Source organism: Amblyomma mixtum, chromosome 1, assembly GCF_055824585.1.
Source record: "Amblyomma mixtum isolate Tamu chromosome 1, ASM5582458v1, whole genome shotgun sequence".
Classification (NCBI taxonomy): Eukaryota; Metazoa; Arthropoda; class Arachnida; order Ixodida; family Ixodidae; genus Amblyomma; species Amblyomma mixtum.
Window position 1 is genome coordinate 199,175,642 of NC_143012.1, and position 24,810 is coordinate 199,200,451.

The 24,810-nt window shown below is 44.8% G+C and overlaps 1 protein-coding gene across 1 annotated transcript in view; it reads right to left on the reverse strand.

Annotated features, from left to right (window-relative positions):
* Window positions 1–24,810, reverse strand: part of LOC149370515 (MAM and LDL-receptor class A domain-containing protein 1-like) — a 196,959-nt gene that overhangs the window by 64,301 nt on the left and 107,848 nt on the right. Inside the window, exons 34-43 of the mRNA XM_089577902.1 lie at window positions 21,126–21,237; window positions 19,924–20,020; window positions 19,693–19,743; window positions 18,139–18,219; window positions 16,168–16,373; window positions 13,972–14,065; window positions 13,609–13,854; window positions 5,954–6,085; window positions 4,576–4,721; window positions 3,128–3,212 (exon numbers count right to left, since the gene is read on the reverse strand). Coding sequence (XP_089434028.1) covers window positions 3,128–3,212; window positions 4,576–4,721; window positions 5,954–6,085; window positions 13,609–13,854; window positions 13,972–14,065; window positions 16,168–16,373; window positions 18,139–18,219; window positions 19,693–19,743; window positions 19,924–20,020; window positions 21,126–21,237 — 1,250 coding nt within the window. The remainder of the gene's footprint in view (window positions 1–3,127; window positions 3,213–4,575; window positions 4,722–5,953; window positions 6,086–13,608; window positions 13,855–13,971; window positions 14,066–16,167; window positions 16,374–18,138; window positions 18,220–19,692; window positions 19,744–19,923; window positions 20,021–21,125; window positions 21,238–24,810) is intronic.

Below are 24,810 nucleotides of genomic sequence, written 5' to 3' on the forward strand. Positions count from 1 at the left end.
CGAAACTACCACTAAGAAAAGCGACATGACTCTCCGCAACAGACAAAGCCTTTACCGCGCTACTGAAGAGGATAAAAAATGTGTAAAAAATCTCCCTCCCTTTTTGGATGCACTTTCAATGGCTGTGCCATACATAGGGTTTAAGACCTTAAGCATCTTTGCGTCATTTTTAAAATTAACACGTACTGGTCTAATTAAATTAATTACATATGCAGTAAATCATTTAAAAAATGAGGTTACCTGGGGCGAACGCTATAAAGTTCTCCTGAGGATATAACGTTAATAATGTATAAATCTGTAATCAATCTTGTTTTCGATTATGAATCTGTAGTTTGGAACACATGCAAATAGTTGGCGACAAAAAGTTAGAAGCAGCCCAGAAAGTGGCCGCGCGAGCTAAAGGTCATCATTAAAATAGCGGCTTTTAGCGCTCCTCTGCACTTTATACTTTGAACCTAACCGCGCTGTGTGCGCGTTGAAACAAAAAAACAATGAGTCTTTAATTTCTTCATCAGTTTTTCGCTTAGGCTCTCAGATCACAAGCGTATTATCTTTATGCTGGAATCATCAACGAGAAGCCATCGAAACGCAAATCTGATGCCCTACATCCTACGCACTAACATGTTCAAGTTAAGTTTTTTCCCCCGCTTGTTGAAGACCTGGCTCCATTCCCTCATGCCTATTCAGATGCTTTGGATCTGTAATCGAAGGTTTATAATATGGCATATCCATGCCTCGTATCCACTTGCCGTATGTATCCGAATGTAGCCGGACTCGATTCTCAGCCGAAACCCGAAAGTTGAAGGGCAAATAAAAAAAAATGATTCCTTGAATGTAAGCTGGCCGAAAAAAACAACACCTGAGAACGACAGCAGGGGCAGCACTCAAGCATCATTTATTTCCACCAACCTGCTCCTGCTCACTCGTCCTCGTCATTGCTGACCTCCTCATCACAGTCCTCTTCGTAAAGTGGACAGTCTTCTGTGCATTCTAAATGACGCACTTTCGGAAACAGTGTTCAGCAAAGCAAGCCGCCGCGGTGGCTCAGTGGTTATGCTGCTCGGCTGCTGACCCGAAAGACGCGGGTTCGATCCCGGCCGCGGCGGATAGAATTTCTTTGGAGGAGAAATTCTAGAGGCCTGTGTACTGTGCGATGGCAGTGCACGTTAAAGAACCCCAGCCGGTCGAAATTTCCGGAGCCCTCCACTACGGCGTTTCTCATAGCCTTGGTCGCTTTGGGACGTTAAACCCCATGAACTAACCAAACCAGTGTTCAGCAAAGCACTTTGGAATGTTAGCCCAGGCTGTGCTATCAAGTTATAGCTCCAACTCCTAGCGACGCGCTTCATGTGGCCTCTTGGAGTCAGCTCGCGCGTTTCACTGTTCCCGTAGAATGCCTCGCTCTCTTGCCAGCTATTTCGCTTTGTTCTGTAGCACTTTTGTGGTCACTGAAATTGCCGCTAACCTCCTTAATTTCAGGAACTCTGCCAGCGCTCGTTCTACTTCGGGACGGCGAACTTTCTTTGCGCTCGTGAAAGCCCTTTTCGTTGCTGCGCAAGCAGAAAGTTTTTCACGAATAGTCAAAATCCTCTAATCTAAGATCTCGTGTTTTTTACAGCCATTATATTTTTGTTTAGAAAAGTTTTCGCCTCTGCTTATCGCTGTATTTTAAACACTGATCTATTTAATAGTGCAATTCGCCGGGCCAGTCAGTTCATGACACATTCGAATAACAGCATCACAGACGGGACAATAAGGAAGAGTCCCAAACTACGAGCGCAGATTAGCAACTGAAAGAAATTTTATTGCAGCGACGTAATATGTACCCCCGGGCACCTAACAAACTGGAGAAACTTCGCAAAATGATCAATCGAAAAGAAAAGCCACCAAAACCATGGACAAGAAAAACGACGAGGCTTTCACAGAATGTGAAAAAGAAGTAGTCGACGATGTACCTTTGTCCTGTCGGTCGTCTTACATGGGAAAGGTTGGACGCTGTCTAAATGATACGCTCAGAGAACATAGCAGAGATATCAAAGACAGCACGAGAAAGAATTTGCCTGAACATGTGGCCATTTTCAAATGCACAGAAACCTCGACAATAGCAAGGTTCTAAGGAATTAAAAGCAACAGCCTGTGCGCGAATTATTTCAAGCGCATGTCATTCAAAAAAGAGGAGTGAAATGCGTCAGCACACGTTCTGTCACTTTGAAAAGAAATCTGTGTTCTTAATTACAAGGAACACAAAAATCTTGCTGTTTATTCATAAAGTTTATATGTTTTATGCTGTTATGCTGCGGGTGTGGCCTGGGGTATATATTGCTGTCACTGCAATAAAATTTCATTGACTTGCTAGTCAGCGCACGTGGTATGTGTCTTCCTTATTGTCCCGTCAGTCGGGCTGTTATTTCTGTGTGTCTCATGTATTTGTTTTACTTCTTTCTTTAACCCGGTCTTGCCAGAGTGCCCACTGTTCTGCAGCATGTATAAAGACTAAATATATAGAGAAAGGAAAGGAAGAAACAAAGAAAGAAAGAAAGGGGAAAAAGGAAGAAAGGAAGGAAGGAAGGAAGGAAGGAAGGAAGGAAGGAAGGAAGGAAGGAAGGAAGGAAGGAAGGAAGGAAGGAAGGAAGGAAGGAAGGAAGGAAGGAAGGAAGGAAGGAAGGAAGGAAGGAATGAAGGAAGAAAGGAAGAAAGGGATATGTTGCCTCACTTGAACATAAATGCAAGTCATTTGACTGTTCGGCCATGAATAAACATTTATTCTGCAGTCAGCCGACCATTCTCCTCAGTCCTCTGGTCTCTTCTGGACCAGTCTCGTCTGGTGATTAGGATGTCTCACATCCTAATCACCATTTGCACTAGCTTTCAATGCGTCACCTATTTCACCTAAGAATCGTTTGCACCTCGTCTGATGCCTTAAACTCGAAATGCATTCCCTCCCTAACTTCAATTCCAAACAACATGGTGAAGAGTACAAGGTGCATTTCCGTTAATAAAACCGCTTACGTTCTAGCGAATTGCTCGGCCGCTTCCTAGGATCCTCTAACACCCACTACGATCTCCTGGCACCTTAAATCGTCTACCTTGATACAAGAAAGGACCGTAATTTTGCTGTTTCTCTTACCTGGCAGAGCGCAACTATCGTAGTCTATGGAGTCCAGTGCAAACGTCGGTCGCCCTACGGAGTACTGACTGCTTGAAAAATAGAACTGAAAGAGAAGGAAATGTGACAAGCTACAGAACCAATTATTTAAAACAAAATAAACTAACAAAGTCTAACAAGCATTTTCTTCTATTTATGCAAGTCGTTCATTAAGGAGTGACGAAATGTTGCTTTTAAAGTGTACGTCAGACTCAGCGCGCTCATGAGCGAAGTTGTGGTATGAAGAAATGACTACGACAGTCCTATTGCACCAGGTTTCCTAAGCGTAATAGCAGGCCTTACTCTACGTCGCACTTAGCCACGTCTACCTTCCGCTGGAATCTAGTCTGTAACAATTAGACAGCATCGATCATCTTTTCTCTTCAACACATGTGCCACCTAAATCCATTTCTGGCTCTTAATTACCGCATGAGTGGCCATATAAACAATGTTTGTTCTCTAAATTACATTCTCCAGCTATGCCCCTTAATGTTAAAGTTACCGTCTCCAAAAAGCGATGACAGTGCCGCAAAGTAACCTGGCAAAGCGTACAAGCTTGCCCGCACTTGCCACAATGATGACACCCACCAACGCATAAAGTTTCGAGAAGCAACTATTTAGCCAACAACATAGTATCTTACGCAGTGAGAAGAGCGCTGAACGCATATGCATGCGGCGTAAATCAGAGATAAAGGCTGGCATGTGGCCACACGGGAGCAAAATTACTGCCTGAAAGGGTTTCCCGTTCACCGCCGTGCGAAGGCATCGTCTAAAATTATAATAGGGTAGAATTTTACGGTATCAACAATTTCATCCCACACCCCACTGTTCCCTGGATAATGTTGGACCAGCGGTTGTCTCGTGGGCGAATGGAAGCTCACTGAGGCGGGTCAGCGGGATGGACCGGGAAAATAGTAGACAGGGCAAGGAGAGTGGAAGTGCGGAACAGCTATCGCTAACACTTTTTGGCCACGGGAGGATGCAAAAAATCATGATACTCTGGGAGACTTCTTTTCCTCCGAATTTTTGCTCGTAGTTTCGACTACCAAGTATGTGTTAAATTACCAGGCATCTACAGCCGTGGAAAATCTGAGTATGTGTAGTCAGGAAGCGGATATCGCGTCTAGCACATCACCCCATCAATCCTGTAATAATTTGGAATCACAGTGAAACACCTCTGAGGCTCCCTTTCTCTCGAACAGTAGGGTAACAGCCACAGACGCACCCACCGCACGCGCGTGTGTCGACACCCTCCTCCAACTTATTGTTCGTTACAGGTGCATTCACAATCAGAAGCACATCCATAATATAAGTATAATTGAGGCATTAGTGTCAGCGCCCTTTCTAGGGCGAACAAATCTACATACACTTAATGCGGCTATCACGTTGGGCTTTGAACGCTGTAGTAAATGCCAAAAGACGTGACTCACGCTGAGATCCTTGGGGTAGCGCCCGATTTCCACGACAGCTTGATTCCACACGCCTTCTTCGGGAGGCGGACGCAAAGCACTAAGTGTCCACACCGGGAAGGAATAGCCAGCTACCTTCATGTACAGGTCCAGGTCCAGGTAGCTTTCTGCAAGGATAGCAAAGAGATGAAGCTAAATAAAAACAGTAATGAAGACGAAGAAGCTTGAGGCCTGCGCTGAACAATGTAATCACAGCGAGAAAAAATAACGCTTCCATGAGTTTTGTGTTCAAGGCTTGCACATCAAAGTTCAAAACATATTAGGAAACCTCTTAATTAGTTGACAAATATGGGGTATTATTTCAAAGAAAAAGTTCACTTTCTTAACAAATCGACTTCGCTGTCATTGGTGCTCAGGCTTCCTCCTACCCTAAGGAGCCAGCCCAGGTGTTAGTGTCCAAAGCGTAGAGTGAATTTTTGTCCATTCGGATGGGGAGAGCTCAAGCGGTCATCAGGTTCCACCGTGTTTCATCTCAGACCCCCTGAGGACAAACCTTCCGGCCCTATATTGCTGCTAATGCTAAACGCTTGAGGTGCTCATGGTAGCTTTGTAACTTCAGGGCCAAGGTCATGCCAATGTTATGTTCTGGGTTTCAAATAAACGGCGTCGTAAATATGCAAACACACAAGGGGCAGAATGCCTCTTTTACGGGCGCCTGTCTCCGCCTAATATATGAAGTTGCTTAAACAATAGGCATTGAAGTTATTTGCCACTATCTGTGTTAATATCTACGAATAAACTCAATTATAAACAGTCGTCGATGCAGCTCAAGTGCTTCCTTTCACCGAGATTGCAATGGAGATTTTCGCTTTTAAAGTTCGCGTTTCTGTGGTTTATTCATTAATTACTGCAGAATATTGGAACATTTGAAAAAGGCTGCAGATTTCATGTATTCTCTCTTCGAAGGTAAATTTTCCACTTAACTTGTATCTATAGAAAACGTTTACTTCAGCAGACGGCTTAATACCGATCTGTTCCTTGCAATAGATGTGCCAAATAGACGAAACTTTTTTGTGTTATTTTCACTGTTTATTAGAGTGCTAAAAAGCTGCAACTGTATTTGGGCACTATTCCAATCATAAAAGTATGACGCATGTAGTCGTTTTCGTCGGATTGAACCTTCGATGATCATGGCATTCGTGCTTCGAAACTTACAGTTTATTTATTTATTTACGATACATTTAAACATAAACTGAGAGGAGTGAGTTAAACAAGGGAGGAGTGGTGGGTACAATTGATGCACGGAGAGTGAGCACACAATTCAGAGCGACAGGCCTCACTGCTGCGTCGCCTAGCCTTATCGGAGCTACTAAGATGAGAGCCGGGATTGAAGGCTCACCATTGTGGAGGAAGTTGTACCAGAACGTCATTGTGCACAACTTGTTTGTGTTCCTTATCGTAGGAGAATCGATAGCGGCACGGCCTGGCCTTCGGGATGCCGTGCCGTTGGAGTACAGCAGCAGGTAATGGCCTGGAAAAGGATGAAAAGAGGTCAATCCAGTTTTTCGTCTAGCTCAAGCGCCGATATTTCTATACTCAATTGCGAAAGACAAAAGACCGAAGACAGTGACTACAAGTTATTGTTTTGAATTTACGGGGCCTGGAATTCCTGGTGGGAAATGCCTATTCTAATCTATAGACAGCGAACGAAAAAAGAGCACGAAATAGCAAAAATTTGACGAAACAGGTTTCAAGTTTTCATTCAAGTTCAAGTTCAAATTAAAGTTGTAAGAGACAGGAGCTCTGAATCATGTTAGGAGCTGGGTGACGACTATTCATGCCTGTGAAAAGCGAAATGCAACTAAAAACAATTCTTAATGCTTTCCGCATAGTTAAAGTAAGATTCGTTTCAAGTAAGACCAATGGTGTACTTTTATACGCTAAAAGAATAGCTTCGAAACTTCACGAAGCATTTCATCTAATGAATGGTCTTGGATTAGTTCCAAGGATTTTGGGCTCCTTCATGTTGCTAAGAAAGCACACTATATGAGTGTGACCTAAAGCGTGTATTTAGATATTTACAGTGCGGAAAAACACAAGGAACACAGAAATGCAACACACCACAAGCGCTAAAAGTGTCATAAGCCAATGGGCTCAGCTTGCGATTCTGGTTTAGTCTGTGTCTGCGGTGCCGGAGACAGAATTAAAAAAAGGCCAATTTATTTAAAACTCCTGCGACATAGTAATGCACGGGTTGTTTAAAGTCCGAAAAAAAATCGTTTTATCAGAACCCTTGTTAATAAAAGTATAACAGCCAAGAATTCAGCCATTACAGTTTCGAACACATTTCGCAATTATGTAAAATGAGAATTAGCTCGTCGCTGTGCGATAACAAAATCTGGTCTGTGCCACGTGCTATACCAAAAGGCTATGGCCGTTGAATCGCATGAAGCGGCCGTCTATCAGCGGCGAATGCCACGTGCTATACCAAAAGGCTATGGCCGTTGAATCGCATGAAGCGGCCGTCTATCAGCGGCGAATATGTGAAACATTTCACGCCAACGGGCTCGAGTACAGTCACTGGAGAACTTTGTTTCCAAGAGCTTTAGGCTGGTGGGTGTGCAGAAAGCAGCGGCGGGCGTCTGCTCATGTGGTACAGAGAAGATCACATGATACGCACTGCTGGGTGTCATTTATGATGTGACTACGAACGATGAGTTGCTACGTGGTTCCGATGTCACCTGTAGGTCGGTCCGCAATTCCAGGCGCCGTATCAACGAGCAAAAACGCGTTTGCGACATTCTAGAATGCTATGCGGCTCTTATTAGCGCGGAGCTACGAGTCCTAAACTCTTGCCCCGCCGCAGTGGCTCAAGGTTATGGCGCTGTGCTGGTGACCCGAAAGATGTGCGTTCGATCCCGGCCGCGGCGGCCGAATTTCGATGAAGGCGAAATTCTAGAGGCCCGTGTGCTGTGCGATGTCCGCGCACGTTAAAGAACCCCAGCAGGTCGAAATTTCCGGAGCCCTTCACTACGGCGTCGTTCATAGCCTGATTTGATTTGGGACGTTAAACCCCAATAAACAGAGTCATAAACTAGTTGTAGTTCTTTATCGTAGAAGCTGAAAGGTTACATATTGCCGCAAATCTGCGCTGTTTGTTTGAACAGTCTCCAAAGCTGCCGGTTCGCGGCTTTATCACTTTGTTTGTGATGCAAGACACGACCAGCTTAAACTCGATTGATCGCATCCAGACACAGCCGATACAACATGTTTCCAGTATGATGCGGCAACTTTCCACGCCGTGTCTCGAAACTTCGCTATCAGCTTTAAATTGAGCAGGGCTTACAGCGGCGGGTATTCTGTTCGACGACCGCCGAGCACGCCTGTTGCTACGCCACCGCCGAGTCAGCCAAAAGAAAGAGTTTTGCTCAGAATCCATTTTCGCTTCCTTCCTGCTCTCCGGACTGCAGTCCGGAGACCCCTACGTGACATCTGGTGTAGGTGCTGGGTGTCAATCCCAGTACCCTCCAAAGGAGAAGCCTTAAGACTTGCCCGATTACGGGTCAAGGACCAGCAGCGGACCGATGCCAGACGCTACAACCTAGGAAGACCCTACGGGAAATACAAACCAGGAGTCCGAGTATTGGTTCGGACGCCCCTTCGCCGCCGCGGGTTGAGTGAAAAACTGTTGCGCCGCTATTTCGGCCCGTACAAGGTTCTTCATCGTCTAGTTGAACTGGACTGTGAAACCGTCCCTGAGGAAATGACTGCATCCCAGCGACGCCGCGTACAACCAGAACCTGTTCATGTTGCCCGCCTAAACCCCTATTATATACGCTAAAGGACGCTGCGCGTCTATTTTCGGTATTTATTGTGAACAGCCTGTTTTTTTTGTGGTTTCTCCCCAACTGATTTGTTTTAAAGCATCGGGTCGATGCTTCTTTAAAAGGAGACTAATGTCGCGAATCTTTGTACTGTTTGTTCATTCTCCAAAGCTGCCAGCACATGCTTTATCGCTTTGACTGTTAAGCGAGAGGCGACCAGATCTATCTCGATTGATCGCATCCAGGTATAGCCGATTCTACGCTGTTCCAGAATATTGCGCTAACTTTGCACGCCCTGTCTCAAAAGTTCGCCATCAGCTTTAAATTAAGCATGACCGAGAGCGGCGGGCATTCGGTTCGAAGACAACACAGCACGCATGTTGCTACTCCCCCGCCAAGTCTCAATGCTTTACGGGCGCAAGTCAGCCGAATTAAATATGGTTTATAGGGGTTTATCGTCCGAAAGCGACTCAGGCTATGAGGGACGCCGTAGTGAAGGGCTCCAGAAATTTCGACCACCTATGGGGTTCTTCAGCGTGCACTGACATCGCACAGAAGACGGGCCTCTACAATCTCCCCTACATCGAAATTCGACCGCATCGGCCGGGTCAAACCGGCGTCTTTCGGGTCTGCAGCGGAGCCCCATAATCACTGAGCCATCGCGGCGGCCCCCAGAAGTAAATAGTTTTGCTTAGGAGCCATTTTCGCTGTATTGCTGCTCTCCGGACTGCAGACGCCAGTACATGACAATATGAAAAATTACTATCCTTTTTGTGAGCTCAAGTTTCTAATTCCCTAACGTCCGAGGCAATACCATATGAAGTTATGCCCGACCCAGAATTTTGCCTCAACCAGCTTATTTATTTATTATTACCAGCTGGCTTCCCTGAAACAGTGTCAGATTCAGTCATGCGGGTGATATATGGGGATATGCGAAGACATGAGAGGAATAGTCAAATAATTTTTATCGAAACGAATAACCACGGATTTTTTTTAGGTTTGGAGACAATCTTTAGCTCTCCCAACGTTTAGGGGATTAGTATACGCCGCGAGCTCCCAACGCGATGCCATTAGCTAGAATTGGTGAATTTCATGACCTAGAGGCACAGCATTAGTTTAACCAACATGGCGGCGCCAATATGGGTCCTAGGGTGAGTCAGTCTTTCGTTGCTTGACGGTGTGAAAGGACTGCGTAAAATAGGCAAAGAAAACGCTGTCTGGCAGGTGCAAACGTCTCGCGTAAATGCACAGCGGTGGACACACGCTTTGAAGAGATTTTGAAATCAATAACATCGCCGTTTGGATCTATGGAAATGTTGCACAAGAGCTCAATACTTGGACTAGAAGCACAATTTTTTTTGCATTTATTACTACACGTAAACAGGACTGGGCAGCTGTCGTGCGGCTTGCGCCGAAAACAGACTTGAAACTCTGGCTATCGCATGAATTTTAACTTATAAAGATGTCGAGTTTTGCGTTTTGTAGTGAAGCGAAATTTTATTGACCATTCGGCGCATAACATACCAATATAGATCGTTAATCGTGTATGAAAAAAGATAGCCACAGCAATGTGAGATCGCGTTCACTGCGCACTATTTTCTGGCAGCAGCTACACCTAGGGCTATCCGAGGCAATGGATAGAAGTCGCGCAATGACTGAAGGCCACTTTAATATAATCACTGCGTCCGATTCGATCGGTTCTTACAATCCACAGCTCTGAGTGCTTGTTTCGAGTCGCGGCCTTCCAGGTGCCAGGGCGAGATATGCTGATTGGTGCGGTGTGACGAAGGCCGTGCTCAAGTTATTATGTGAAACAGGCCTGTATACCCGTCTGTGACCGCCTGTGCAATACCTACAAGGTTTACGCGGTTTACTCAGTTTACGGTGTGACATGCGTGAAGCGTGAAAGTGCGCATTTGTGTTTTCATGGAGTATGTGTTAATGACATATGTCGGTGTGTGTGTTCAAGACATGAGTTTCACATGCGTCTACTCACCGCGCCGTGATAGCCAGCCACTGTGTGTGGACATCACCCATGAAACTCACTGTATTATGCCATCGTCAACCTTCATTCGCACTTTCCGTTTCCTACCCTTTCCTTTCCCCAGTGTGGAGTAGAAGGCCAGGGCCATGTTACCACCGGCCAACCTCTCTTCCTTTCCTCTCAATAAAATTTCTTTCTCTCTCTCTCAAAGTGCAGACGGTATTACATCAAAATGGAATTCTAATAAGTCATTTTAACCTCCATCCCTCGCCTATCACCGTGGACAAAAATTACTACACTCACGCTGTTATAAGACCTGTAATCATAGGGGCAGTTACGCAGAAGGCTCCTTGCGCTTCCTACAGCGGCATGCGCCCGGCGATGGTTGTTAACTGCGTCTCGCATTACATCCCTCCACTCAAAACATCTCTTTACAAGTAGAGATTCGCTGCCTGATTAGAACTGCACTCCCATGGCCCTGCTAGAGCTCAACTACACTGCGTGCCAACTTCCTGTCCCCAACCTGTCTTTGTATGTCTGACCAGAGAAACTTCGAGCACTCAGACCACCTCTTATATCTAGTCTCATGCAATCATCCGTGCAAAAGGCCTCTAAAGATGCACATTTTCACAGGAAAACTTTGGCAACGCCGTTTGAGAGTAGAGTGCGGGCGAAACACTCAAGGAACGGAAAAAACGGCCTGGTTCAGCCCACCGGTCCTTATTAGCCTAGTTCCCGGCGCAGCCGCAGCGTAGCTTCGATATCGTCAAAAGTCGCCAGTTGGCTTCCAGTCCCGCGATGGGCCAGACATCAATTGAACCTAGGCTGCTGTGTGTGCGTGCGTGCGTGCGCGCGCGCGCGCGCGTGTGTGTGTGTGTGTGTGTGTGTGTGTGTGTGTGTGGGTGTGTGTGTGTGTGTGTGTGTGTGTGTGTGTGTGTGTGTGTGTGTGTGTGTGTGTGTGTGTGTGTATGTGTGTGTGTGTGTGTGTGTGGGTGTGGGTGTGGGTGTGCATGTGCGTGTGCGTGTGCGTGTGCGTGCGCGTGTGCGTGTGCGTGTGCGTGTGCGTGCGCGTGTGCGTGTGCATGTGCGTGTGCGCGCGCGCGCGTGTGTGTGTGTGTGTGTGTGTGTGTGTGTGTGTGTGCGCGTGCGTGCGTGCGTGCTTGCGTACTCAAACATCCTAGGGATGATGGAAAGAAGAACCTCGAATGTTTATCCTGCTACGTCTCTGACAGGTGCCAATGCCAATGTGCAGCCGGGACACAGCTGGCCGCGATATACGGAGCTTTTTTTCCCTCGTAAACTGCCGAGTGCGACCGATCTCTTGCATTCTTGTTGCCTAGAGCGAGGTGAATACCTTAACCTGAGGTCAAAAAATGGTCTCGCTCCCAGCGCGCTCCCTGCCTGCAATTACGCCAGAAATTAAACAAAGCTACAAGCATTCGAGGCTCTTGACATCAAACCATCTAGCCTGAATGCGCTACAAGAGTGGTAGGGCTTTCGAAGAAGGAAAGGTGCATAAAAAACTAACAAAAATTTGTGTTCTTCAGAGATGACGTGTAGTGTCAAAAGACGGCTTACAGAAGACAAAAAGACGTTCGATTAGCTTTCCCTCATATCGCATCGCATGACCCATCATTTCTTTGCCTTGGTGAAGTAGTTTGTCCTTCTTCCAGCTATCGACCGAATTCCCAAAAGCGTATTAAAGAGAATCGTTCTCTTAGCGCGACACAAATAAAAAAAAAGAAAACTAAACTGGCATAGACGCCCTGAATTGCGCTGCCATGAGGGCCGGGCACTTCGAGGGCATATGTCCAGACTTCCTAAATATGTTATGAGAAATTCTACTTCTCTGGAAAGAAAGCCCGGTTTTCCCTTTTATTTCCTATCTGTTTTGAACTGAATGAGCTAGTCCTCCATTAACGTCGGACGGCAAAGCAGTCAAAGGACCGCTACTTGGACAGTAATTAGGAAATTCAAAGACGAGGTCTTAAGTCTGTAACACGATCCACAGGTGCTAAGATTTGATGCGAAACGTCAACTGCACTTGTGACATTACTTATGTGGCTGCTCTAGCAGCTATTCAACATGAATGGTGAAGATGAGCACAAAAACGCTCATCTCGCTTAGCTTGCCGTCAGTTTTTTTTGACCGCAAGGCACGTCATAAGGCAGGTGCTCTTGAAAGCTGTCAAATTATTTGCGAACCATGGCACGCTTGAGCAAAATCGTAATACAGCGCTTGTATTTTAATCCGCAAGCATGCAAATACATTCGCGAGAGGTGGAAAACAAATTAGAGACTAATGCATTCTTGGAATCCTTGCAGCTCAAAGTCAAGAATGCAGAATATCTTAAAATGCTTCGCATTTCTAAAGGGACACATAGCTCGGGATTTTCTTTGCTGAGTGGCACAGAAAGAACATCACCTTTCCTACCTAAGCGCCAGAAGCGTACGAGGAAATGTGATTTTTTTTCCTCAAAAATCTGCTTTGCATGCGGGGATGAATTGAAGAAAGAAAATAATTCTACAAAACAACATGCAGAGTCCGTCTAAGTGAGATTCTGAGCTTCACTGTGTCGCCCAAAGGGAGCGTCCTTTCCATAGAGCAAAGTTTTAAATCTATAAAAAGGAAAATTTCTGGATTTTTCCTTAAGTCATTAACTTCAATTATTAATTCGTAATTTATTAAAGAAAAAGCAAAGAGAAAATGATGCGGGCCTGTATCGGTAGATTGCCGCCAAAAACGCTATTTTTACTCCAGACGAAGCTGCTGTAACCTAGAAAAGCCCAGAAATAGAAATACAAGTGTCTTACTTTACCACCGGTCCTGTTTGAAAACAAACCGAATTACAACAATACGGGTGGTAACGTATGTATTCCTGAGGCTAAGCGGCATAGCCATTCACGGCGCCATTTTTGGTATGGACGCCGCGAGTTTAGGTGAAGTGGCAGGAAACTGTTCACAATAAATTTTCTTCCCAGTAAAGGGGCATTCAGCTGCCGGAGAAGCGTCATCGATGCAACCATCATCAATCATGATCGTCGTCAAGCGTCATCGAGAAGCGCCACAATCGATGTCCTTGCGATACTCGCATTAGCCGATGCTGCCCAGAGACAGGTTGTTTGCATTCCTACACTCACTCTCGTCACCGCATAGAAATCATATCCAACGCGTGTGCGGTCTTACGCACATTGCAAACGCAGTTCACACTACACGCAACTGCAGTTTCCTTTCTGACACACTAACCGCTTCGGCGATCGTCATATCCTGTGGGAGGCGACTGCGGGACATCTCCAATGGGCACCCAGCGCCACGAGGTGCTGCCGCGGTTCAGGACTCCGTCAAGCTGCCAGCCACAGGTGCCTCTGCTGAAGTAACACTCGCCGCAGTTGCGTTCGTCAGCGCCATTTGTGCAGTCCAGCACGAAGTCGCACACATGCTCTATGGTCACGGTCTTGTTATTCCCGCAGTCGAATGTCTCCGTCGTCCGTGCTGGATACGGGTTATTGAGAATGAAATATTGTTCGTGTGAGCATACATTGCGTGCATTTTGTCGTATTTAGTGCAGCTAACTCAATTTAGGTGCTGAATGGAATACAAAGTACTCACCAAGCTCGTCACAGGGCTGCTCGTTCAACACCACGTCGTCAATTGCAGCGAAACCTTGTGCGTTCGTTCCCGAAAGTGCGACGATTGGTTCATCCTGGACCGAAATGGAAGCAAGCACTACCTTTATCACCTGCCGCACACTACAAAACGGTAGCAGATCCTTTCTCTCGGGAAGGGCAAATTCTGAATGCCATATCACTTTTTCATGTGCCGTTAAAACCTGGATGGCCGCTCAACAAGTAAAGAGCCTATTTTAGCCATCTCTAAATTTCACTCATAAAATTCACAGTAAAAAAACGTGGTTGTGCTAAGCGCACTTAATTTCCTCTGTTACGCACAGGCCGTGCATCAAGACTCAAAATACGTGCATATTGAAATTTCGCGTTAGCGTAAAATCATCACTTGTAGAAAATTTGCCGGGATGAGGCGAGTAAGTGGGTGTCTGTAATGCAAAGCTACAAAACAGCGCAATTCTTTTTTATGTAATTGATTTAGCTTCATATGGATGCTTCTTTTTTTGCTACTCATAGAAACAGCATGGCGGCCCTCTTGATTCTGCTGGGCGAGAACACCGGCGCATTTCGTGTTGCTAGGCAAAGCTCAACACCGTTTAAGGGCGCCGCTATGTCGCTGGCGGCAAGTTGACTACAAAGAAATAAAAATTAACTAGCACTGGACATTCAACATAACCACCACCAACCTGACTGCATCCACTGCAGGACAAAGGACTCTTCTAAGCCTTTGCAATTAACCCTGTGTTCTGCCAGCTGCGCCCACCTTGTCTCCGCAAACTTTATCTCATAGGAGCACCTAACTTTCTGCTGTTCCCTGCTACGCTTGGCTTCTCTTGGAATCTATTCAGTTACTCTTAAGGACCATTGGTTATCTTGCCTTCGCAATGTACGCCCTGCCCAAGCTCATTTCTTCTTCTTAATTTCGATTTGGATATCATTAACCTGCACTTGTTCTCTGACCCACTCTGCCCTCTTCCTGTCCATTAATGTTACACCGATAATTTTCCTTTCCATATTGTTCCCAATTTAAGTCTAAACTTTTCGTTTGCCTCCACGTTTCAGCTCCACAGTGCGCAATATAACTCGGAATATATTCGCTTTCCCAGCACATCATGCCGATAGGGATAGCGGCGAATGTCTATGCGCATATTACAGATACTACTTGGCCTGCACGATATGCTGTGACTTCAACAAACACTGACTTTTTAGAGTGACTTCAATTTTCTGCTCCTCTTTTCTCTTTAATTTTTTGTCCCCTCACTATTTTCTCCCCGTGTAGGGTAGCAAACCGATTATTCTTCCGGTTAACCTCCCTGACTTTCTCCTTCTACCCCCTCGTCCTCCTACAGATACTACTCGTTCTTAAAACTGCACTTCTTGTGACTTTTATTTTTGGTAGACCTCTGGGTGACATTCTAGAAGTTCATACAATTTTCGCTTTTTATAAGCCTCACGATTTATTTTGAGCCAAAGAAATTTACGTGCCAATTCTACTTTTTTTTTCAAAGAACTTAAGAAAAACAAACAACAGTGAAAGAATTATTTGGTTTCATTGAAATTGTGCTGGCCTGAAAGATGCATTGTTTGCCTATACAAAATCCTACATAAAGAACTCGACGTGTGCTGATTAGAGAGACGCCCTTGCCATTGTATTTACTAGCACTGCAAAAAGTAAGTAGTTCAGAATTTAGTCACCTCGAGTTTAATTGTTTGAATTATGAGTAACGTTTTCTGTCTTTTATTCTTGTTACCTTTTAGTGTTCTGTTGTTCAAAACCAGAACCCGCTGTTCTGGGCTCATGGAAGAAGCATTTGGTGCTGACTCGAAATCGAAGGATGAACAAGGGAACCTCGCAGCAGACGTCAAATAAAGAGAGATGCATGTGCGCACCCAGTGCTTCAATATCAAGATGATTATGGTTTGATAGAAAATGGGCCTAATGCTGCGGCAAAATCATTCCATTATATACATTTTTTATTATTTCTTTAAATTCACACGCTCTGAGGCGTGCGTACCAAGCTCAAGTATCGCTCAAGCCGTTAAGAGTGTTTGCGCCGTCAGCTTCAGCAATATCTTTAAGAACAGAATTTCTGCACGACAAATTCTTTAGCAGTGCTTCCGTTTTTTTTCGCTGTTTTACTATGTAGTACTCCACAGAAAAAGTATTACTGCCTACACGCACCCATATGGACGGGTAGGGCATCTGCTGATGTTTCCAAACTCCTTTTCCCTCGGAGATCCTATCACCTTGCAGCTGAAGCGACACTCCGTTAGACAGAGCAGGCAGGTAGTACCAGAGCGAGAGGCATTCATAGCGCCTTGGTTCTCGAAGTACCATCGCCGTCTTGTTCCCCTGGATTCCAGGACTCTTGAAGAGAACGTAGTAACCTACAGACAAGAACAGAACCCCAACGCATTCAGCTGTCATAAACGAATCATTTGAATATACAGACCAAAATGATGTCCATACCTAACCATAGTTTCCAAATACTGTAGCATCAAAGCAGATGCAGATACAACTCTTTAAGCCGGTGCCTTTAGAGTTTACTAGGTCTTGCTCTTCGTGCTCGCATTAACCTCCCGCTCATCACAGCGCGAACGGCTGAGTGAGAAAGGCGCCCAGCGCCAGCACTAAAAGTGCCGCAAGACCACGCGAACCGAGCTGCGTCCTTGTTCAGAACATCGCCACAAAAGTCCTGCGTCATCTGGTTGTAGCCCCGCCTGCGCTTAAGGTGAAATAGGAGCGTTGCTTCCTCTATTAGGCATGCGGTGTTCCCAAATCAAGGTATGTCGCCCTGGATACCTGCAGGATACCCTGTGCCTGCAGGGGTGCGCAATTTGGTTGCATTTTTGGTCAGCTCACCCATGGAGCAGTCAGTAACAAAACGATATGATGTCTTAAATTACACGGATCAAGCATACTTTCAATAATGTTTGTTTAAGAATTAGTTTCGAGTCGAAAAAGAGTCCGAACACCATTGGGTCTGGTTGTATTAAACAACTGTAAGTAATTCTAATTCATACTTGTGGTGCCGAAAACAAAGGGAGCAAAAGGGGAGGAGAGAAAGTTGACAAGTTTTCAGATGGGCCTTTTTCAACATAATTTAATTCTCTATTTTATGTATTATTTTCCTTCCCTTCCCCTTATTTTTGTTGTTAACTAGTGGTTAACGCTAATTCTTCTCCTCACGTGCGATTGAAAGCAGCATTTTCCGAATGCTGTGCTTTCAAGAGGCTTGGTCGGTGTACTATCACCGCCAGAAAACCCTTCGGTCTGCGATCACACCTCCTTTGAAAGCTTCCGGATTTGTCCGACGCATGGAATCACTGTTTGGTTGCATCAAAGTGGCGAGTAAAGCCGTTTTTGTCTCCATCAGAGTAAATAAAACGCTTTCAAGCATAGTTTCCCGACATTTCGCAGCATATCCGCTGCATGTAGGCAGGATTTATTTGGATATGCGGTAGATGCCGTTGGTGCTAGTTACGATATTGCAATTTTACGCTTAACGGAGGCATCATTTTTTCGCTCCGTTTGAATACAAAATGTTTTCCCTTCTCAGTAATGTAATCAGGTAACAAAAAAGAGGATTTTTTTTGTTTTTGAACGCAAAATACTAGCAATTAATTTTGCACTTCGATGTGCAAAATTTCGTGCAAGGTATCATAATTGACCGTATTAGTGACGTCATCATTAGGCTGGTAAACACCCGAATGATCGCGCAATCAACTTTACTTTCGAATTTGCAAATCTTGCTCGCAATCTAGAAAGAAAGAATTATGGTATTACTGTTTGAAAAACCTGTCTGTACAAAAATGGCGCACAACATGCTGCCCAGCGCACAGTTTTGTCAAATATCGTTTACTGGGTATTAAAAGTCACCTTATTTGTGACATGAAGATCGCTATTTTCACCTGGAACTGCGAATCGCTGCTAGTTCGAGTACGCTTTCAGAAAAAAACTGCGTGCCCGCTTTATAAACAACTGCGTACAAAGCGCCTTAAAGTTTTGAGACACCTCGAATTCCGATAGTAGAAAATTCCCATGATCGCAACTGTGCATTTTGTGATGTTTTGTCAGGGCCTCTATCAATAATTGCGCTCTTGAAATGAATTCAGCGTAATTTGAAGCTTGCTCTTGCACTGAGAAACTTACCATCTTCTGTCTGTGTCGTGTGGTCTCGGGGAAGTTTACTGAAAGATCCGGCTCGCTCCACTTCAAACGCTGCTGCTTCCCCTAAATTCAAAAGAGTGGTATGACATTAAACAAGTCAGAAAGTTGAAACTTCTGTATTCGATTATGACTGTTCCAAGGAACTAACAATCTAAATAATGTAATGAACTTACTCCTGCAATCTTTGATAAGGCAATTTTGTGTTAAGCAGTTAATTTCTTACTCTAGGAGTTTGTTGCAGATGTCGCCTCTATGTAATGCATATTTTACGGATCTGCCGTTTTAGCTACGGATACCACACTGGATATGTTCACGCATTCAGCAATTTTGGTAAAAATATTCACCGTTGTTATTTAGAGAGAGCATGTGGTGAGACTGCGATGGTCTGTGTTTTTTTTTTTTACATTTCGCCACCCGCATGTGGCATTAAGTCAAACAACAGATAAGAACGCTCGACAAAACAATACATTCGCTTCGGGTCGCCATAGTGCCTTGACAAGTTGAGTTCGTTCTTGCGTTCAGGCTGACTAATCGGCTTTCAGTTACATCTTATGGCGTAAGTAATGCATGCTTTGCCGCCCAATTCACGGGCCCAGACTACACCATTGCATCTATCAAGGATTTGAAAACAAAAATGTAGAACGAATAATTTGAAACACTGACTGTAATGCGTATAGCCACCACAACATGAGTTAAACGTGTCTCTGTGAACTTAAAAGAACGCATATTTTTTTTATGGAATTTCTCGGACCATCTTCGGGCGTGAGGGCCGAAGCAGTTGGGAGGATGCATGTAAAACATAACCGATGGTGAAACATATATTGCCTTTACCCTACTTAGTCACGTGAGATAGGCACGGTCCAAAAACTGGCTATAAATTGTTAGTCTGGCGCTGTTTCACTGTAGTTCTCATGAATTCGCAACGCTGTGCACACGCTCAAAGCGCGTGCTACGCCGGAATAAGAACACGCCCTTGGTTCCAAAGAGTACCTGAAGGTGCAAACCAGTAGGAAGGATGCACTTTATATTCGTAAAATGTCCGCAATGGCTCGGAATGGCCCATTTCAGGAACTAGTAGAAATTAATTGAGCTAAGTAGTGCGCAACCGACTTTTCAACAGTGTAAAGGCGCCGCTATTCCTTACACAGTAGAAATTCCTCAAGCGTCCGATATGTTTCCTGTACACTATTACTTTAATTTATTTCTGCATGTTGTCGCGACACTGAGTGAAATCTCTGTGCCTTCGCAACGACGTTTTAGGTGTTTACTCTTTGTGGCCCCGGTCTTGATTTGTTTGCACGTTAGACAAAGCAAGGTTCGTAGAACTGGCAAGACCTGAAGATCTTATCTCAAGGCGCACTTTTTTTCCCGCCTCCCTCGAGGGCGGGAAAAAAAGTCCCATAGTCCACATGACCGGAACAGGATCACCACCTTTCCTCGCTATTTAGGCTGCACCGGATGTCGATCAATAAAACGGTAATGGGTTCCAATGCAAAGCTCTGTAAACCTGAAGCGTGAGCAGGGCGCAAGTCTTACCGTTTGTAGGTATTCTCCAAGGCAGACACTCGTCCTCGAAAGTGCACAGATCTGAGGATATTGGAAGGAAGAAGTGTTAGGCTCTATTGTTACTACCATAGCATGGTTTATGCACCTGATGGCTGCCACCAATTGTACTCTATTTTTTTTCTACAGCCGGCGGGCAGGAGATTCTAGCGCTATACTCATTCACCTAAATTACTACAGCCGTCTGAGTACTGCTCCACTTACTGTAAGGAGGGCATTCGCCATCGGTGAATTCTACGTCGTCAAGCATTATTCCAGAGTCAGTCTTCACTCCCACGGCAGTCACCCCTTCGAAGACGAGCTGCGCAAAAGAGGAAAAAAGTGAGCGTAAAATGTCCTGGACCATTTCCACCATGTTCGTAGATATTCGAAACGAACAATAACATTCAAGGAAAAGAGAGAGAGAGAAAAAAACAGATTGGCACTTAAGCTTCGCCTGCCGCCCCCAAGTGGGGGAAAGGAATAAGGAGGGCACTGAATGCCCGCACGGCAGGAGAAAATTGAATGCTCCAGATGATCAATACAATCAGGGGACTGGGAAAACGCTTATTAGGGGGCCCGTTCCCATTTTCACCACCTTTGAAATTCTAAATTGCAATACCTGGAATTGCCTGAATGACACTTGTATCTTTCGTAGCCAAAGACGATGGGCGATGCCTAGATATTCATTAAACTTGAGAGAGTTGAGGACCTTCAGTTGGATATAGCATAGTTAGCATTTGGACAATGGCTTCCTGGAAATATAGCAGAACGGCTAGTCCTTTTGTGACCCGTGATTGCAATGCTTTCTGTTATTTCGACACAGCGACTCCTATCACAGCGTCTGGGGACCGTGCGACGCGAGATTCATTTTTCACACTCCGACAGCCTTTGAGCATTCCCGGCATACTCTTTTCCTGCATTGCGAATATTTGTGCTCCGAAGAAAAAATAATTGCTTCCGGTACGCTATGTCCAACCGCTTCTTACCTACATGGTTTGTGAATTACAAAGAGATAACCATGGTCAATATAATTTTCTTTGTATCAAGAGTAAGAAACCTCCTGGTTTCTTACTTAACCTCGGTGGGGCCGTCACAATCTTGTATTGTGCCTCACAGTTGCATTCCTTTAACTTTCGTCAAATTAATCTCCGTGAAGAACCGAGAAGGCATAAATAATTTACCATAAAAAATATTTTAAACAGTACCGTACTTCAACGAGAATGTTTCCCATTTAGTACAAAGCACATGTTTGTTTTTTCTTATTGTTTTCAAGCCCATCAGAAAATTATTGGATTGAAGTCCACCGTCACATTTTGGAGATGTGAGGAATTAATTCAATGTCAAGTCTCGTGCGGTAGAGTTCTCAACGAAGTATTTTTGGTACAGCGCAAGGACACGAAGAAAGGAAACAGGTGGTCACTAACATTCCAATTTGTTCTCGAAGAGATGGTCACTGTGCGAGCCACCCACAGGCCGTCTTCAACGGGTGTGTACACAGAGACGAGCGGATCCCGTAGTATGGTTTCTTTTGTGAACCTGTGAAGGAATCGAACATCCAAGAAGCCTCAGTTTATTGCAATATCAGACACATAAAACACATCTTGGTTTGTTCAATTACACGCATGTAGACACATAAACGCACGCACGCGAATGCTGCAACTGGACGGGCGCTGTATTATATCAAGCATAATGACATCTTGGCTGCCGCCTACACAGGCTGCAAATTAAGTGGATGCTGAGGGCGCACACACACAAAAGCACACACGTGCAAATAATGCAACTGGATATACGCTAACGTACCAAATGTTTCGTCCACTCAGAATCCAGCCTGACTAGAGTCAAAGGTAGAAGGGCTCAAGAAGGCATGGAAGGGCGCCAGACCGGATTAGGATTTTATTAGAATTGTGCAGTCGGTACGAACACTAACTCGCATGTTTTGGTTTTGCTTTTTTATGTGTAAAATTAGTTGAAATGAATTCACTTCAAAATTTTAGCTACCGGACAGTTCTCAATGTGACAGGTATCAACCACCAAAAAAAATGACGGATATCACACAGTGTCTCGAAACGCAGTCGTCATTTTGAGAGGATTTCGTTTTTGTTTTTTTTTTTTGTTTTTCCCGAGCCTTGAGCTGGGCGCCAACATGCAGCGAGACGTTCAGCAGCTTGCACAGGTAGCACCGACTGTGGCTATGCTAATTCACCGACTTGATGTGTACAGCGAGGACTGAAATGCCGAAGTAGATACAGGTCTCATGGAACTGAAATCTGATGGCTTTTTTGCCTACATCACCCTTTCATGCCTTCTCCTCCGCTTTATAATCTCCAGAGCTGCTGTTTACGCATGGAAAGCCACGAGATGACTAGGTAGACGCACCACACTACAATGTGGCAATCGTAGCAAATATAAAGCATACTGTTCGATCACAAAAATTATTTCAGGGTCCTTCCTTCTCGAAAAAGAACTTCAGGAATGTTTATCGGATCACTGGAATTACTCCCACTCCAGATGCAGCTACAAGAGTAAAATACGAGAACGACAAGAATATATTTCTCAGGTGTAACATTAAAATATCAAAATATACGTTTGTTTATTTATTAGTTAATTTCTTTATTTACGATGCCCTCATGGTAAAATACGTTACCGAAGGAAAAGCGAGCATATGTCCCGTTGGCCGAAAGAAAACACAAATTCTAAATGCACAGCATTGAAAAAAGGTTAGGGGGACAATTAAGCACCGCATTAACGGTATTGCATGGTAGCGCTGATGAGTTAATGCCCACATATGCACATTTAGTCACTCTCGACTTTCATAGGTGCCAGGGAGTCCTCATGAAATTCTTGGAGCAGTGGTGCAGCAGTATTGCGATGCGCCACTGCCTTGCGAAGGGAGGTCCTGCTATCGGAGGGGCTTGTGTGACCCAGGTTGCTCTTCCCGAGAAACCTTTCGCGACCAATCATTATTTTAACTACCACCTGCTACGGTAGTCAGTTTGGTAACAATCCTTTGGGCAAGTTGTGATGACGCCTTATGGTCACGTGACTTAGGTAGCCCAACTAGGTTGCCTCTGCGAGGATTTTTCGCTTACAACGCCGACGACGACCACGCCGGATTTTGTGAACAACAGGAGCCTTAACTCTGTCGCGTTAAAGCATAGAAGAGTGAACTGGCCAGGATGAATGGCGCTTTACAATTGCAAAAGCGCAAAGAAAATTAATTAAACTCACGTTATTCAAGAAGCGCATGCCGAATTATTAATGCGATAAAGTTGACGACCTCGTTGCTAAGGAAATCCGGCGCCAGCGTTGCGAGCTAAAAATCACGAAGATGAATACGGCAGGTGGTGCCCAGAGAGAAACCTAAGAAGCAGCTGGGCCACTTTGGTCACCTGACCTTGCGGCATTATCATATCCTGCCCACTGGGTAGTGAGCAAACTGCCCACCGTGGCAGGTGGCAGTTAAATTAATGATTAGTCACTCGAAAAGATAAACTTGGGTCGCACAAGGCCCACCGCTGAGAGCATATCCCATTGCAGTACAGTGGCGCATCCCCTAAAAACTGCACCACTGCGCCAGGAGGGGTATGAGGACTCCCAGGGATCTATGAACGTAAAGCAGGGAATGGCATTTTGCATATACGGGAAATAACCCACTACGCCATCACGTCATACCCTTAAGACGGACCCTAAGTATCCCCTCCAGATTTAATGGTAGTTTTGAAGATAACAGAGACGTTAAACTTCATTATTAACGTAGCTAACTTACTCCATTCAGTTGAAAATTTGGGGAGAAATGAATCGTTAAGGCCCAAGTTTTGTAATACCTTATGTGAACTCTGCATTGGTGACCATTTAGAGCATAAAAATGCTCTAAATGGTAAAAATCGTGGTAAAAAAAGGTCGACTTGAGGCTGACGTACAATCCAACAATCAAATTTGTTTACTCGAAACACTTAATACAATTCTTGTACTATAACTTTTGAAACTCGATCATAGGCTATAGTTGTGGCATTAAGCTTGATCCAAACGCTCTGCTTTGACAGGAAACTTTATTGTGGTTCTTTTTTTAACATCCCTCATGTTAAATAAAGCACTCTGCCTTAAAATACAGTGCTTATACATCATATATACGGGTAAAGGACAAACTTGTGAACGCACTGGATTGGCGCTTAAGCGCCAGGAATAGCGTGAGATTACAGCTTGAAGATTGAGCAATTGAGAATTGCTTTTTGAGGAAAGAATGCGGCGTAGTAATTGTCTCATATCTCGATGAACACCTGAACCGCGCCGTAAGAGAAGGTAGGAAGGTGGGAGTGAAAGAAGATAGAGAGAAAGAGGTGCCGTAATGCAGGGCGTCGGAATAGTTTGGACCGCCTGGGGATCTTTAACATACACTGACATCGTACAGTAGAGGTGTGCTTTTGGTCTCGCCTCTATCGAAACGCGCCCGCCGTGGCCGGGTTAAAACCAGAGAAATCCGGCTTAGTTGCTGACCGCCATAACCACTAAGCTACCGCGTCATGTTAAAGTTGCGCTATAAATATCCCTTTAGGTTAAGGGCTAAACTGTCCGAAATTCCAAAAAAAGCACCACCGTTACACACCTATATACGGTACAAACTCGTTATGTTACAGGATAGAGTGCCTTTGAATAGAAATCCTTTGCGTTCGAACACTATAAACACCCGTCGAACTTGATTATCTATTTCTTATTTCCGGTCCCAAAAGTGAGCAAAAATTTAGGAGGGCACTTAAATCTACTTATCGGCTTTGAATGTGAAACCATTGTCTCACCATGAGCTGTGTTTCGGAGTTTGTTAATTATTTCTTTTTTTTTATTGACGCACCTACTCATTAGCATATAGTTGTAAGGTAACGAATACACTGGGGTTAACTTTATTCGCCTGGAAGCAACGCAGTTTTGCAGCCTATTAGTTGCGTTCTCGTGTCGCAATCTAAAGGCCCTGGGATGAATTAACTACACCTTCAGAAGAAACTTCCTTTTTCTTTGCTCTAGACGTCACTCTTACGGCCTACTGCTGAGGTCGTTCAGCACAGGCGTGACATCACTGGGAGTCTTCGGCGACAGCTGCTTGTCAACGGCTGCGGG